This window comes from Vulpes lagopus, chromosome 17 (assembly GCF_018345385.1).
Source record: "Vulpes lagopus strain Blue_001 chromosome 17, ASM1834538v1, whole genome shotgun sequence".
Taxonomy (NCBI): Eukaryota; Metazoa; Chordata; class Mammalia; order Carnivora; family Canidae; genus Vulpes; species Vulpes lagopus.
In genome coordinates this window covers 19,651,076-19,668,526 of record NC_054840.1, presented here as the reverse complement: position 1 = coordinate 19,668,526, position 17,451 = coordinate 19,651,076, and the positions used below count along the sequence as shown (strand labels likewise).

The following is a 17,451-nucleotide window of genomic DNA, read 5'->3' as shown; positions in this document are numbered from 1 at the left end:
CATTGTATTGGCCAGAGCTTATTTTGAACACACACACACACACACACACACACACACAGAATCAGATAAAGAATAACATTATCTCCTTGGTATTTATGTATCAGGAAATATTCATAGCCTAATTTTCCTCTAGCTTTATAAATACCCTTTGCTAACATTCATACTCAAAATTAACAAATCATACTTATTCAGAGCTCAAGGAATAAACATTTTAGCTAAAATTTCAAACATGCCTTGGATATAACGCTAATAATGTTTCATCTTAAACAATGTACCTTAAAAATCTTAAAAAAAAAGAATGTTAAGCATTCTAAAATGCTCAGAGCAGTTTGCAATAAGAAGCTATTTGGCCCAAAATATCAACACTGTTGGGATTGAGAAGGAGAAACCCAGTTTTAGTTTGTAGCTTGTTAGTTTTCTTTTTTATCTTCTCTACTTTCAGTGAAAGTATCATGGACTGGGGCTTACCTGGAATTCTGTATAATATGTAGTGTCATGTCTGCTGCAGGGTAAGTCAACATTTGTGAAACTGCATTTTCATTCAATGTCAATCCTTAGTGTCCATCATGTTTGCTGTGCTCTCTTCAGAATGTGTGTGAAAGAGTCTAAGCAGGAAGTCTTTATTCTCTAGGAATTCCCAGCTTAATAGTGAAAGAGAGGTATAAATAGATACTTCATAATACAATACAATGTACTTGAAAAGAATATGAGAAAAAAGTATCAGTGTGAAGCCAAAGTCAGAACTAAGATTTCATACAGCAAACCAAAACAAAGCAGAACCTATTTGGCCTACAATAATATTGAAAAATTTGAAACAGGCCTTCCAGCACTTTGCTTTGCCCCAAATCTCCAAGCAAGCCTCATCAAGTTCACCTCGAGTCTCTTCAATGACAACTTCATCAAGGAAACTTTGAAACGTGACAAAAATTTTATTTATTTATTCATGAGAGACACAGAAAGAAGGCCAAGGGAGAAGCAGGCTCCATGCCGGGGAACCTGATGTGGGACTCAATCCCAGGACCCCAGGATCACGCCTTGAGCCAAAGGCAGACTCTGAACCACTGAGCCACCCAAGCGTCCCTAAAATGAAAGTAATTTAGAAAATACTTGAAGAACTCCCACCCACCCACCCTGCAACAATGTCAGAAAACAGTCTCCAGGTCTAAGCTGCTCAAGAGTGGATTGATCCCACTGTATGAAACGCCTTTGAAAGGAAAATTCTCCACCACTTCTGCTAGAAGTTGAATAGACGGAAACCTGTGGGTAAGCTGATTGTCATGGAGCCTGAAGACTTTGATTCTGAGGACAAAGAGATGTTAAGCTGGGATATTAATGATATGAAACTGCCACAGAATGTCAAAAAGACCGACTGGTTCCAGGAATGGCCAGATTCTTATGAGAAGCACATCTACAGCTCTGAGGACAGGAATGCACAACGGCATCTGAGCAGCTGGGCCATGCGCAACACCAACAACCACAACTCCCGCATCCTCAAGAAGTCCTGCCTGGGTGTGGTGGTGTGCAGCCGCGACTGCTCTGCCGAGGAGGGCCGCAAGATTTACCTGAGACCTGCCATCTGTGACAAAGCCCGGCAGAAGCAGCAGAGGAAACGCTGTCCTAGTTGTGATGGGCCTCTGAAGCTGATTCCTTGCCGAGGCCATGGGGGCTTCCCGGTCACCAACTTCTGGAGGCACGATGGACGCTTCATATTCTTCCAGTCAAAAGGAGAGCACGATCATCCAAAACCAGAAACTAAATTGGAAGCCGAGGAAAGAAGAACAACGAAGAAAGCACACAGAGCATCTTCCTCTGTCTCCTTAAAGCTGAAGGGGAGCCCAGAGACAAAGTCTCTTTCAGGTGAAACTCAAAGTTGGGGAAGTTTACCTTTAACTTGGTCTTTCCAGGAAGGCGTCCAATTGCCTGGTAGTTACAGTGGACGTTTAATAGCTAAGCCTCCCCAGCAGAAGTCACTGAATGATTGCTTATTCTTCTCCAAGACTTATTGTTTGGGGGGAACCACTGATTTGGCAGACCTCACTTCCACCTTGGGCCCCACTAAGCTCTATGAGAAATGCACACTGTCCAGTAGTTGGATCTATAATAGTGGGGACCTGCTTCATCCTGTTTCTGGAGTCTTCTCTGACTACGATGATCGGCAAACGTGGAATAAAAACACTGCTTTGGGGAGAAATTCTCTTAATGACAACTGTTGTCCCAATTATCCTTTTCCTCTGACCAGCTGGCCTTATGACTTCCCCCCTTCCCAGAACTCTTCAGAACCCTTTACTGAGCAGATTCCAGTGGAACCACCTGCAGCTGAAAGTAGCTACCGTCCATTATGGCCAAATCCAGGGGGCGATCTTTATGAAGAGAAGGTACATGTGGATTTTAGCAGCTGCTACCCTTCCACCACATGCCATTCACCTCAGGAAGATCCCTTTCTCTTTACCTATACCTCCCATCCCCACCATCAACATTCATTGACAGGCAAGAGCAGCAAGTGGGATTTTGATGAAGAAATGAGGGGCATGGGTTTGGATCACTACAACAATGAAATGCTTCTAAACCTCTGTCCTTTAAGATGATCCAAATCTAAATCCTTGTACACTATTAGCAGAAATGTAACTTAGTGCAGACACTATGGAAAATAGTATAGAGGTTCCTTAGAAAATTAAAAATAGGACTACCTGCACTCCCATGTTCATTGCAGCATCATTCACAATAGCCAAAGTATGGAAACTACCTAAGCGTCCATCAACAGATGAATGGATAAAGAAAATATGGGGTGTGTGTGTGTGTGTGTGTGTATATACATATATACATATACAATGGACTATTATTCAGTCACACAAAAGCGAGGAAATCCTACCATTTGCGACAACATGGATGGACCTTGAGGGCGTTATGCTAAGTGAGATGAGTCAGACAGAAAAAGACAAATACTGTGTGATCTCACTTACATATGGAATCTTAAGAAACCCAAATTCATAGAAACAGATCAGATTGGTGGTTGCCAGATGTGGGGGGTGGGGTGGGGTGGGGAGAGAATTTGGTGAAGGCGAACAAAAGCTACAAACTTCCAGTTTTAAGATAAATTAAGTCCTGGAGATGTAATGTACAACATGATGACTCTGGTTAACAATATTGTATTGTATATTTGAAAGTTGCTAAGAGAGTAGGTCTTAAATGTTCTTATGACAAGGGGAAAAATTGTAACTAGGTGAAGCAATGGGTATTAACTTATTGTGGTAAAAATTTGGTAGTATATACATATATCGGGTCATTATATTGTACATCTTAAACTTCTACAATGTTATATGTTAATTATATCAATAAAACTGGAAGAAAAAAAAAAGAAAAATTTCTTTGCCTATTTCAGTTAGGTTAAATTAGAATTAGAAAACTAAATGCAAGATATAGAGATGTAACACCAACAAAATCCCTTCCTTCCAAAATAATGTTATTAAGTTTGCATAAAACTGGGAGACTTCCTTGAATTCATCTTTCAGCACTGTTCTTGAACTGCTGAACTGTGAAGTTATTTTAAAATCCAAGAAATATTGTACTTATTTGTCCATTTTCCATGGTATTCTGTTTTTGTTTTATTTATGAAATATTTTTTCTAATCTCTCCAAGGCTCTGATTAGTGTTGTTTTTATATGAAGTTTTTCGTGAATTATCTGTGTTAGCTTCAGTGATATCTTTTCTCTTTTATGCTTACTTTGTTCTACCCTTTCATTTTGAAAGATTTATTTTATATTTGATCATTGTTTGTGCATTCATATTTGACTGCAGTGTTATAATTCAATGTTTCCAATGCACAAAATTCTTATGTAAAAATAACGATTCCTCCTATATTCAAACAAGATCTTTGTGAAGATGAGTTTAAAACTATTGAGCAACTCAAATAAGACTTGAAATAATGAAAAAGAATTCCAGTTTCTTCAAATGAACTATTATAAAATTTAAATCTATATAAATTAGAATAATAGAGAAATCAATTAACAGCATGAATGGAATTCTAATTTTATTATTAGATTAACGATTTCTAATATTCATGTGGAAAACTAGACAAGAAAATATCCAGGATATTTTTGAAAAAGCAGAGAAATAAGAAGGTAACTAACATCATCATATATAATTTATATTATGGCAATATAATAATCAAAAATGTATGTTAGAAAATAAAAATAAAGGTGACCATCTACCTACACTAAAATAAATGACATGTAATTCACAGATTGAAATGTGAAAATTAAGCTATAAAAGAACCAAGAAGAAACTCTGAAAGTTAAAAACACACATATAAATACACAGCCATAAATGGAGTAAGGCTGTCCATGTGAGTATAAAAGACAATTAAAAAGCCAGGAAAGAAGAGATTATTGAATTTAGTTATACAAATACATCTTTAAGAATCTATGTGGCAAAGTAATATAAGCATAGGGAAAAGAAGGGGGAAGGCACTTGAAATATATATGGCAGATAATCGGTCTGGTTTCTTTAATACAGTGCTCCCACAAATCAATAAGCAAAAGATGAAGAATGCAACCGAAAAATGCAATAATTATAAACAGAAATGTGAGTACATATGTATTATTCAACATTCTCCAGAGATATAGAACCAATAGGATAGGTAGGTAGGTAGGTAGAAAGAGAGATAGATATATAGATACAGATAAAAGGAGATTTACTATAGGAATTGACTTTCATGGTTTTAGAGGCCAAAATGTCCCACAATTTGCCATCTGCAAGCAGGAGAATCAGGAAAGCTGTTGGTGTAATTCAGTCTGAGTCTGAAGGCCAGAGAAGCAGTGGGCCAATGGTTAAGCCCTGGACTGAGTTTGAAAACCAGAGAACCAGAAGCGTCAGTGTCTAAGGGCAGAAGATGGATGTCTCAGCTCAAAAGGAGAGGAAATTCACTCCTCTTCCATCTTTTTTTCCACTGAGGTTGTCAGTGGATTGGCTAATGCCTACCAGCATTGGTGAGGGAGATCTTCTTTACTAAGTCTACCAATGCTAATGCAAATCACTTCCAGGGACACCCTCACAGACACACCCACTAATGTTTTACCAACTACCTGGGTGTTCCTTAGCTCAGTCAAGTTGACACATAAGATTAACATTCACAACATATTCTTAAACACATGAAAGTATGTTCAACTACCATCAGAATAGGAGCAAGGCAAACACACTGAAATACATTTATTCTCATATCAGAATGGCAAGTATTTTTTATAAAAATTGATAATACACAATGTTGGTGAGAATTTGTGGAAATAATCTTATGCATTCTTGGTTAGTGAATATTGGATCAACCTTATGCAGAGATATTTGGCAGTATCTATTAACATAAATATTCACATACATTTTTACTCACAATTATGATTCTAGGAATTTATGCTTTGGTAATTTCCTACATGGCTCAAAGGGAGACAACATACTGTGGAAGTTAACAGAATAGATGCTGGAGTCACAGTGTTTGGATTTCAATCCTGGTTTTGTATTTATTAAGTGTGTGGTGTTGGAAAATTATTTGGTATTCCTTATGTTGGAGTTTTCTAATTTGTTTAATGGGGATAATAGCAAGTATCTCATGGGGTTACCATGATTATGAAACTTAGTAATATATGTCAAATGCTTGCCACATAGTAGGTGCCATAGTAGTGGAGTGATGATGCATCTCAGTTTGACTGGGATATAGTCCTGGCTTAGACTTGTTTTGTCCCAAAACAATCACAAATATCCCTACCTTTCCAGTCTCAAAGATGTCCTCACAGGATGATATATTATATAGATGTAGGTAAAGTGTAAGAGTAATTGTACGTAAGTATATTAATTGTGGATCTGTTAATAATAGTAAAAATTAGAAATAATGTCCGGCAATTGATTACTTGTTAAATGTGTATATTTATATTATATATTAAATATGTATTTCATCATTCCAGGGGAATATTCCACAGCTCTCAAAAAGAAAATTAACCACAGCAGTTGTTTAGAACAGTGATTTTCAAACTTTTTGGTTTCAGGATCTCTTAAACTATTAAGAATCATTTGAGATATGAAACATGTTTTATGTTTGTGTGATATATAGTGATATTTACCATATTAGAAATTAGACTGAAAAACACTTAAGTATGTAGTTATAACTCATTTAAAAATAACAATAAAAGTATTACATGACAAGGGCATATTTTTAATTAAAAACTACATTAAAATTACCTTGGAAGTACATTGCTTTACATTTTCACTAGTGTTAAACACTCCTATTCGCTTCATCATCCAGTTGTACTATCATATTATAGCTTCTGGAAACTTCACTGTATATTCCAGAGAATAGGAGAGAAAAAGGAAAACGATATTTTAGTGTTATTATAAAAATAGTTTTGACCTACAGGTTCCCTGAAAGGGTCTCTAGTATTTCCAATAGTCTTAGGTCAAAGTATACTTTGAGAACCATTGGTTTAGAACTTGGACCAAAAAAGAATTTTTTGAAGGAGTATTTTATTACCGACACTTTTTTAGAAGTGCCTGCACATGGTGGTAATAAAAATCAGACTGAATTATAGTCAGTTTTATTATTGTTTATAAATTCACTACCAACAATGCACTCTTAGTGCCTGCACCTGAGGTAGACACCCTTGCCACCCCACCGCTTATATACCACTGTGCGGCAGGAATCAAACTAGACCAAATCCATCTGATGCAAAAAGCTTGAGAGCTTGACTGTCCCAGTATGTCTAACAATTATTTTAATGCTTAGGTCTAAGGATGGATACATTCACTGGTGGTCATTTAAATTGAAAGAAGCACAAACAACAACAACAAAAAACTAGTTCCACAGAAGTAATTCCAATCATAGACTAGGAGAGCAAGTGGGGAATGAGTGCAAAAACCCTAGGAAGGAAGAGGAAAACAAGTTTTCAATCATTCTCTAGAATCCAAGCAGAAAATCCAAACACACTCATACTAACACAGATCCAGTTAAAGCAAAGTGGGAGGCCTTTAAATCTCTGAAAACTTGAAGAAAATAGTTAATTATCGTTCTGAGATAATTACTGCTGTAAATTCAGTCATTCGGCCTCTGTTTTTACAACCTGGCATTTTCCGTTGAGAAGAGGAATCTGCCCTTCTCAAGAATTTTATTTTTCAGGCTCTTTCAAGCACAGCCCTGACTCACCAGCTGGGGCTCCCTGAGGAGAGGCGGGAGAGGAGAGAATCCCCAGGGTGTGTGCTCCAGCCAACTTCCAGGAGGTCCCTGTGCATTTTGTAGTGACAATTAGATTGTGTAGTTACACAAAATATTCTAAACATCTTAATTAAGATTAGATTGAAGGAAATTAAACTAAAAAGGATCTGCGGTGTGGAGCATTTCTTCCAATGTAGCTTGAAATGGAAGATAATAGGGTCAGTAGGAAAGTCCCATTACGAACCCAAGGAAGGTGAAGAGCAAGTAGACTCTGATTATTGCACAGGCCATGAATTTGGAAGTCTCCGTTGTATTTTTAGACATGAGGAATAAGAAAAAGTGCAAAAAATATTTTAGTGGATGGGGAAATAAAAGGAGAAGAATGCCAGGGAAGGTCATTGATATTGACTGATATTGAACGATATTGGTAGTGATATAAGAAGCCCCTAACATTACAGGATGTCAGACCTATTTTATTTTTTTTTAAGATTTTTAAAATTAATTAATTAATTAATTTATGAAAGACAAACAGAGAGCCAGGCAGAGACAAAGGCAGAGGGAGAAGCAAGCTCTCTGTGGGAAGCCCAATGCAGGACTCTTTCCCAGGACCCTGGGATCACACGCTGAGCCAAAGCAGACGCTCAACCACTGAGCCACCCAGGCACCCTGAAAGGTATTTTAGAGACAATCCAGACAAACTCCTTTATTTTATAAATGGGAAAATAAGACCCAGAGTAGCTAAGTAATGAAGCTTGATGTTTACAATGTTAATTGATTTATCTGATAAACTATAAGGTACATAATATCTCTGTGAAGCTCCATGTTTTTTGAAGGAACATACATCAGAGGCATTGTTTTGTGACTCTTTTCACATAATATGAGAAAATATTTTTTGACATTATATAACTGAACCTATGACAGTGAATGTTAAGTCATAGCCAAAACCCAGAATAATGGTTTGAACTTTATAAATTTGGATTAGTCACATTATTAAATAAAATTCAAAAATACCATTTTGATGCTCACTGCTTACAGGCACTGAGATTAACTCTGCAGAAGAATCATCAATGATTGCAAGGTACAAAGTTCCTGACCTCCAGTGGCTCACAGTTACCCTAATAGATTAATTATAGGCAACATATATAGGCCCTAAGCAAAAAAAAAAAAAAAAAAAAAAGCATTTTAGAGGAGTATAGAGAAAATAGATCATGAAGAGTTTACTTCTGCTTAGAGAGTTCAGGCAACCTCCATGAAATCACTTTGAGAAAGGATCTTGAAAGAATAGTAAGACTTCAGTAGATGTACATTGGAAAAGTAGGTCATTTCAGATAGAAAGGAATATACACACAAAGGCAGAATCTGGTGTGGTTTTTAGGAAATACACTGTCTATTTAGGGTAGGAAACAGAGGGTGCAGTGCTTGACCATATACAACCTCTTCTTCTCATAAGTAGCCATGATCATTACCATGCCATCTTGTTTCCAATGCCTATTCCACAGGTTTGTCAGAAACCTATATATTGGCTTAGTCAAAAAAGACGAATAAGGCCAATCACATGCCTTCTATTTGAACTTAGAAACACAATGTTTCAGTGGAAGATAAAGCTAGAAGAGAAGATACAGAAAGAAAATCTATAAGGTAGAATGAAAGCCATGGTAAATTAACATTTTGAGGGGCTAGAAGCCCCATGAAGAGAAACCATGGGGTTCTTATTAGAGTCAGAGAGTGGTTTGTCCCTAGGGTTACCTCAGTTCTTGACGTGTCCTTCTTATAAACATAACCTGGAAAGAGTCTCAGATTCTCAAATCTAAAGAAGCTGGCTAATCCAGAGACTAAGGAAACTAGTGAGCAATTAGGCCACATTTTAGAGAATGTCTCAGGGCAAGCTGGGTATTTTAGTCTCTCTCTATATACTAATACTGATGGATTAAGAATTACCAACAGGGTGTGTTGGAAAGGTATAAAGATTCTGAATCACTAGCTTGGGGAGGAGACTAGGAATCTACCTTTCTTATAAACAATCCTTAATTAAAGAGTTCAAAGATCACACCTTAAAAAACCTTTGATGAGATTTTTTTAATAGGGAATTTCTAAAGTTTTATTTTATTTTGTGGAGGACTGAAACCAGGAAGGAAGCTATTAGAATATTGTAGGGGAGAAAAGTTGTTGTGGGAAAAATGGTGACTATTGATACAATAAATAATCTTTCATAAAATTCTTTTATTATTATCTAGAACTATATATATATGCCATTTTATTTCCTCATCTGTGTTTCCTTTACCTTCCTCTATTATATTCTATCTACATCTTGTCTATTCCAGGGGAATTGAGCATAGTTCTCTATAGATGGATGTAAGGATTAGTACATCTGATCCCTAGATCTAGTGATCTAAGCAAAGCTAGTTCAGAAGATGGCTAAGGAAAGCCCTGGAAGAAAATAGGTTTGGCCAGAATGAAGATCTCATAATCTGAAGAATTACATCTTGGGGCACCTGAATTGGCTCAGTCTTGATTTCAGCTCAGCTCATGATGTCAGTGTTGTGAAATTGAGGCCTCCATGGGGCTCCACACTCAGTGTGGAATCTGCTTGAGACTCTCTCTCTCCCTCTGCCTTTTCTCGCACTTGCACATGTGCTCTCTCTTAATAAATAAATAAAATCTTTAAAAAAAAGAGAGAATTACATCTTATTGTTGAGAAATAATTTCCATAATTAAGGGTTTCTTAGAAGTCTTTTAAGGTAGGGAATGGAAAAGAAGGGGAAAATGGAGGTGGTAATACAGTATTTTTTAAAATATGAAAGGTAAAAACAAGATGCAAATAGTTGTATAATAAAGGTTTACTTAGAGTAGAGACTTCTTGGTTTTAGACAGTAGTGAACTCAAACAAGGTTTTGGTTATTGATGAGAAATGGGGAGTTGACAATGGCCATCCACAAAAAGCAAAGCTCAGATTCCAGTATTTCTGCTGTATTCCTACAATGTAAACCCATTGTATGGGTTTTTCCAGTTGGGGTCTTTAATACAGGAAAACGATTTTGCCTACTGTAGACAAAAAGCCATCTTTGAATTAATATCATGACTTATTTTTTGGATGTAATTTTTAAGAACACAGTTTCCCCTGTGTCTTGTGTGTACCCAAAGACATATGATCTTCCAGGTTGTGAATCAACTCTGATCTAAAAGGAACGAAAGGAAACTAGAGAGGTAAGAAGAACTGATAAGTTTGAGAAGACTTCAGTCCTTCATTTAAAATGTTAGTGAAAAAATAAAAGACAGAAGGATCACTGAAAGCATTTTTGACTTGAATTAGCAATAGAACCCCTGAGTTCCCCACTTTTCTTTACCTGTGTTGCAGATAAGAAGCTGAGAAACTGGGCTCAGATGTGCTTTTGAAAGTTCCATGTAATAGCCAATCTGCACAGATTTCTAATTGCCTTAACTTAAAAAGAAAGTACACTTTAAAAAAAAAAAAAGAACATAACTCCTTGCAAAACCAAACTGATAGCACTGCAGAATAATTACAGCTTCTTCTAGTTGCTATGACACCTCTTATACCTACGTCATCCTGTATCATAACTGTTTTTGAGTGCTAATAAAAGAAAAGGATAATGACCTAAGATTAAAGGTATGAGGGGGAAAAGATCTACTCACTAAAGGTGACACTAAGAAGTAATTTAATGTTGGAGCACCTGGGTGGCTCAATCAGTTGAGCATCTGACTCTTGATCTCAGCTCAGGTCTTGATCTCAGGGTCATGAGTTCAAGCCCTATGTTGGGCTCTATGCTGGGTGTGGAGGCTACTTAAAAAAAAAAAAGAAAAAAACTAATAATTTGATGTCAGTATTTTAGTTAATGGAAACATAATTATCTTCCTAGCAAATATTACCACATATGTCTTATGATGCATTGACTATAACAGCTTGTACTTGGGGGATGGGTGGAGTAAGAGTTTTACTTTAAAAGCTTCTCACAAATGTAAAAATAAAATAAATCCACCTATGACAAAACCGGAAAAATGTCTGAGCTTTTATTTAACTAACCCCTAAGTGGTCCAGAATAACTTAAGGATAACATAAAACAGTCTGGTTTCAGGGGTTGCCGAGGTGGCTCAGTCTGTTAAGCATCTGACTCTTGATCTCAGGGTTGTGGGTTCAAGTCCTGTGTTTAAAATGGCCCTGTTTTAGGAGGAAGACTGGAGAGCAGAGTGCTCAACAATGAAGAGTTTTTTATCCTCTGCTTGACCACCCTCCTGTGATAGGATGTCAGAGCAAGGCTTCACCCACTTGGTGTGAAAAAGCAGGCTGGCGTGCATGGAGGGAAAGAGAAAGGAAGAGATTAGGAAGACGAAGGCAGTGTGGACAGAATGAATGGTAATGAGTTCAGAGGAGCCGCTTAATCATTTGCCTACCATGGGCTTCTATCTGGATCGGACCAAAAGGGCTTCATTTAATGAGAAGATTTATCTTTGGTGGCTATGAAGCGAGAGTTGATCTGACATTGTTTAAACAGACAACATGAGAATGCAAGCGTTTAAAGCTGGTGTATTACTGAAATGCTCAAGAAATCTCATCACAAATACATTCAAAATACACAATCTAAATCCTTTTTAAAGGGCACCTCACATTAATCCCTCAGCTGGGGTTCCTCATTTTTATAGCATCATTTATCACTTTAATGTAACGTTAGTTTAGCGGCTAAAAGCCAAGGCGGACAACCTGCTCCAAATGTTGGAACATTAATGACTTAAGCAAAAAGGAAACACTTGAAAGACCAGCCGGTGCTCTAGTTCTTTCCCCTAGGTTATAATCACAGATGCAGGAAGCAATTGCTGCTATATAAATAATACTGCAATGTGGTTCATGTTGGCAAGACCAGACTTATTTGTGACACGAAAGGGTAAATAACAAAACGTTTGACAAACCGACTCAAGGGAGAAATGTGTGTTTGTGTGTGTAGGGAGGGAGGGAAAGAGGGAGAGAGATGAGCTCAAACACTTCTTTGCTTCCAGTGCATATTTTTCTAAGCAGAAAATCTAGGGGTGGAGATGAGGCGCAGGGGGTGGAGGGTGGAAATACCAGGGCATCCTAGCAGCACAGATGGCATCGGGACTCATGCCTCCCACCACACCTGAGGCTGTGGATGCTGCAGGAGGATGCACGGGGATGTGGGTGTGGGGAGGGCTGGGGAGGCAGTGCAAGCTCCATTTAGGAGGGGAGAGTCCTAGTATTTGTGAAACCAAATTCCTCACGCTGCTTCAGCAGCTCTTTTTTTTTTTTTTTTTCTTACCTAAAACATCTCTGACAAATATCTGACTCTCTCCCTAGCTAAGCATGATCTTGGGAATGACATGGACCTTTTCTTGGATCACATTGTCCACATTTGTGAAATGCACCAGAGATGGGGATGGTGAGGATGCGACTGTGTTGATGGACACTTTGACTCCTTCCAGCACTAATTTTTTGTGGATTTACTTTGCTATTATTAATTTGGCTGGTGATTCTTTTTTATGGTATGCTTGGTGTTCTGATTATATCATATATCAAAGGGCTGAATGTGGGCATATTTTCCAGGCTTCAGAATTTCCCGAAGGTGGAGCCATTTAGGAACTTCCCCGAAACCCCCAGTGTCACAGTATTTAGTGACAAAGATTTTCTCCTGACCCAGCTCCAGCCAGGCTCCTCTGAGCCCTCTTCTTGCCTAGGCCTCAATGTTGGCCTGCAAGGACTTGAACAAAATACTGTCAGAGTTTCTAGGAACGTAAGGCTCTCTCCCTAGGAGGACCCTAAGTCCTCTTGAAGGAAACTAAGGCCTTGGCCAAAAGAATTTATAGCTTGTTCCAGCCAACATCTGAAATAGGGCCCCTGTCTCCCAGCCTGTATTGGAAACCAAGAGTCTAAGTCTGATAAGCACCAGCTAACAAATCCAGATGGGTTCCACAGGGACCACTCTCTCCTTCCTGCTTTTTGTAATTTTTATTTTTTTTTTACTTTCATGACTCTGCTGAGCCCTTCTTATTTCCTCATTGTCTCTTTTTTTTAATTTATTTTTAAAATATTTTATTTATTTATTTATTAATGAGAGACACACAGAGAGAAGCAGATACACAGGCAGAGGGAGAAGTAAGTTCCCTGCAGGGAGCCCAAAGCAGGACTTGATCCCAGGACCCTGGGATCATGACCTGAGCCAAAGGTAGACACTCAACCACTGAGCCACTCAGGCATTTCCCCACGCACCCCCCCTCCCCCGTTATCTCTTTAAATGCCCAGTCACTTCTCTGCAAATCAAAGTTGAATTCATTTCACACTGGACTTTTTTGTCACTGCAACAGCATATTACTGATTAAGATCTGTCTTTGCTGTTTTAACTGGTATCTAGCTTTATTTTTGACATTAGACAGCTGACCACCACATTTCAAGGTGAATACTTCCCTGACACCCTTTTGTTTCAAAGGGTAAAATATAAGTCTCTTATCTTGCTTTTTATATAGCCCATGGTGGGCATTTCCTATCTGCCCCACCCCTTCTACCTTTGGGGCCCATCTGGCTTTTGTTTCAATCTCAAACACAGCAGATGACATTCTCTCCCAAGGAATCCTATTTTCAGCTCTCTTGGGGAGGCTATGGAAGATGAGCTACACTCCCATATTTACTGCCAGGATTTAAACGGTAAAAATCTCATACTTAGTATCTCCCCCTGACCCAGAGCAGGGTCTAAAATGACTGACTCCAGTTCTTCTGCAAAGATATGAGAGCCTGTTTTAAAAGTATTTACATGTCAAATGGCTACTTTGGAATGGCCCTGCGTGGCTTGTGTGGCTCTGAGGAGTGCTTCCCTGTTGAATTGAGACTCTTCTTCATCACAGCTGTCAGCATACAGAGCCCCGGGGAGCTGGGTCAAGCTTAGCCTTGTGTTGAGCTCTTTCATTCTAGCAGAGGCTGAATGAGCCCCACTTGCTAGTTTAGACATTGGAGTTTTCAGGAGGGATCCTCACCTAAGACAGCTCTAGGGCCCCTGACAGCTGATCTGTCTGGACTGTTTTGCTTTAGAGCTTTGCTACTCAGCAGAGAACCATCCTCATCCACAATATTTGAGAGCTTCTGAGAGCTACAGGATCTCAGGTCCTATCCCAGACCTATTCAATCAGAATCAGCATTTTTGAAACACCTCCAGGTGATTCTAATGCACCTGAAAAGTTGAGAAGCATTGCCATTTGAAACACTCTTGACTCTCTCTTTTTCCTGAAGTCTTTATTACAATTCTGAATCCGTGTCTTCCTCATATACCCAAGGGGCTGTAGATATAGAATTTTCCTTACTTTTTGTGGGTGGTTCCTACATAGACTATGGGTCTGCTCAGTAACCTCCTCCGCCCTACAGAGGTGGGACTCCTGAGCATATCTCACTCTTGTCCCATTTCCCTCCTAAAATATAAGGCTTGTATTTGCAGGCTGGTCCCTCCTAGCCTACTGCCAATGCTCAATTTCTGCCCCATCTTGGTTAACACACCTGGTTCTAGGTTAGTCTGTCCTCATAAGCCCTATACCGTGGAGTATAGCCTCTCTGTGCCCAGAGCTACCCAGAGCATTAAGATCAAATGTCCCACGGTGTTATTTGGGAATTATAACCCATGGACCTAGAGACACAAAGCGCGAGATTTAGCTCCATCTAGTAGGAAATATAATTTCACCTACCTTTCATTGTTGTGAGACTTAAATGATAATGTGTATGGAAGCACTTGGAAAGTCAAGCACTAAAACACTATTTGACCATGAAGTAATTGTGGGATTGAATTATTCATCCGCATTGTATCCCTCCTTACAGATGTATTTTAGAGAATATTTAGGGACTGTAATAAATGATGGACAAGAACTTACGGGGAAAAATTCTCATTGAAAATGGGATTATGATCGAATATTTTTTCTTTAACTTTATTTTATGTTCAAATTGTTATAGTACATTTTTGAAATTTCTTCTCAAAAAAGAATAAGGAAGGGGAAAAGAGCTTAGAAGACACTCCCTACTTTGGCATTCCAGAGCTTCTGGGATGTGACCACACATATCTACTGAGTTCTCCATTTCTCACTTCATTTCTCCCTTTACCATCACCTATCCCACCCCCACAGAATTGTTCCTTACCTATTTACTTTCACTGAGCACATTTTGAGCTGTTGCCTCTTCTCTCAACCTAGTATGCTTCCTTCTACTTCCATCTATACCTGTGAAAAGATAGGATTTTTTTTTTTTTTGGTTTTATGCCAAAAAACTCAATTATCCTGAATGGTGTATATCTAGATTTGTGTCTGCCCAGAAAAACTGACAGGAAATGTTATCTCAGTCACTATTTTTAGAGGGGCAGCTGGGTCACCTCCTTCTTTCAGGATCATGCAGGAATCTGGGAGGGCTTATAGAGTACAGAAAACTTAGACAATAATTTCTACATTATCTTAATCATGCATATCTGTTTCTACCACAATTAGAGATACAGAAAATGCTGTGTTTACATTTATGAAAAGTGTCTTGATTTTTAAAGGTTGGCAAATAATTTTAAGTGTCTAAAAACCCTTTATGGACCAGATAAAATATATCTGTGACCAAATTTGGCCCACAGGCTGGAAGTTGGTGCCCTCAGCCCTAGACTTTAGGATAGATACAAAGTCTTACCTACCCACCTAGAATGGTGAAAAGAGAGAAATTTTCAATTGACTTTTCATTTTTATAAATTTCTTACAACTCTGAGAATAAGACAGAATTTGAACTTGATGATCCTACTCACATACTGAAACTCTATAAAGTCTTCCAAGCTTAGTTCAGATGCCTTCCATGACTTTCCTGGGGACAAGGAGTACTTTATACACTGGAATCAATTAGTACCTCTTCTGTACTGGATGGCATTTGTTTCCTTCCCTTACTCCCTTCTTCTCTTCCTCTCTCCTTCCTTTCTTCCTTCTTGCCTTTCTCTGACTAGTTTAATATCTGGGATTCAAACTCAGGGGGCAGCATAATTCAAAGACTGGACTTTTAGTCACGGAACTTACAATATAGTTAATTGCCCAAGCCAATACTCTTCTAAAGAAATTTCTTGTGGGCTTAAGCAAGGCTGCCTGTATTAAAATAGTTTATCAATGCATATTCTTCTGCTAAAATACCTTATATAATTCTTTTGAAGGGAAGATTGATATCTGATTGATTTATTGCTCTCCTATGGCACCTGGCACAGTCACTGTCCCGTAGTAAGCATAAAGATATGTATTGAACTACTTATCCTTATCTGAACATTACCAACTCCATAGGCTCTGATTGAAATTCATTCAATAATTGCCTCTTTTCCCCCACTCCCACCTCCATCCTATCCTACTCTGTATATAGGCAGATTCAGAAATACATACTCTGTAGCATCAAGGAGGATCTGATATCCCTTATGAGCTTTGTGTGATGGAAAATGTAACAAAAATGTAACAGACAAGGAGTCAGGAGACATAGACTTGAGTTCTGATTCTGAGTCCATGTCATACACATCATTGTTCCTCTCAGAAATATTTCTCCCACAAAATGAGGTGTGGACCGAATGACCTCCAGTCTCCCTTCACCTCTGGCAGTGCAGAAAAGTAGCTTTAAGCCAACATCTGTATGAACTTAACAAATTACTTAATCTTTAAGACAAGTACATTGTTTACCATAGTACTTGGAAAATAGAGTGCTCTCAGTAATTATGGTCAATTGTTATTATTACACTTATTCTCAATTATTATAAAATCCTTTAAGGTGACTTGATCTAAGGCACATACATATGGTAGCTCATTTTTGCTTATGGACTAATATTATCTTCTCATAGCTTCCATTGACACACCTCAAACGGTCTGTGGTTACACATACTGCATGAGACATTCATATGGACACGGAAACTGAAAAACTGAATCATCTGATGTCAGTTGTTTTCTAACTGACATCTCCTTGATTTATTTCCCACTCATTTGACTTGCTTTTCTTTTCAACCTGAATTGACCAGATTTATGGTTTTGGGTAGGCACAATCTATGTCTGATCCTTAGGAACTGATAAAAGAAAAGAAGATCAGGACAGCGAATTCTTTACATTTATGAATGTTTCTGAAAATTCATCAAGGGTTTCACATTTACCAAAAGCAATCAGCAGAGACAGGCAATACACATTATTTCTTATTGAGAAAATAGTAAACTTTCTCTCTTTGGGGAGAGTCATAAAATTTTAGGAACTTGGGGCAGCTGGGTGGCTCAGGCAGTTAAGTG

At 38.2% G+C, this 17,451-nt stretch overlaps 1 protein-coding gene across 1 annotated transcript; it reads left to right on the top strand.

The window, feature by feature from the left end:
* Nucleotides 1-1,166: 1,166 nt before the first annotated feature.
* LOC121477573 (chorion-specific transcription factor GCMa-like) lies at nucleotides 1,167-2,668 on the top strand. The gene has a single exon (XM_041732000.1). The coding sequence runs from the start codon at nucleotides 1,278-1,280 to the stop codon at nucleotides 2,583-2,585; it is 1,308 nt and encodes a 435-aa protein (XP_041587934.1). The 5' UTR covers nucleotides 1,167-1,277; the 3' UTR covers nucleotides 2,586-2,668.
* Nucleotides 2,669-17,451: the final 14,783 nt, after the last annotated feature.

What these genes read in the sequence shown, in the direction of transcription:
- LOC121477573 (XM_041732000.1), top strand. Translation starts at nt 1,278, where the DNA reads ATGGAGCCTGAAGACTTTGATTCTGAGGACAAAGAGATGTTAAGCTGG.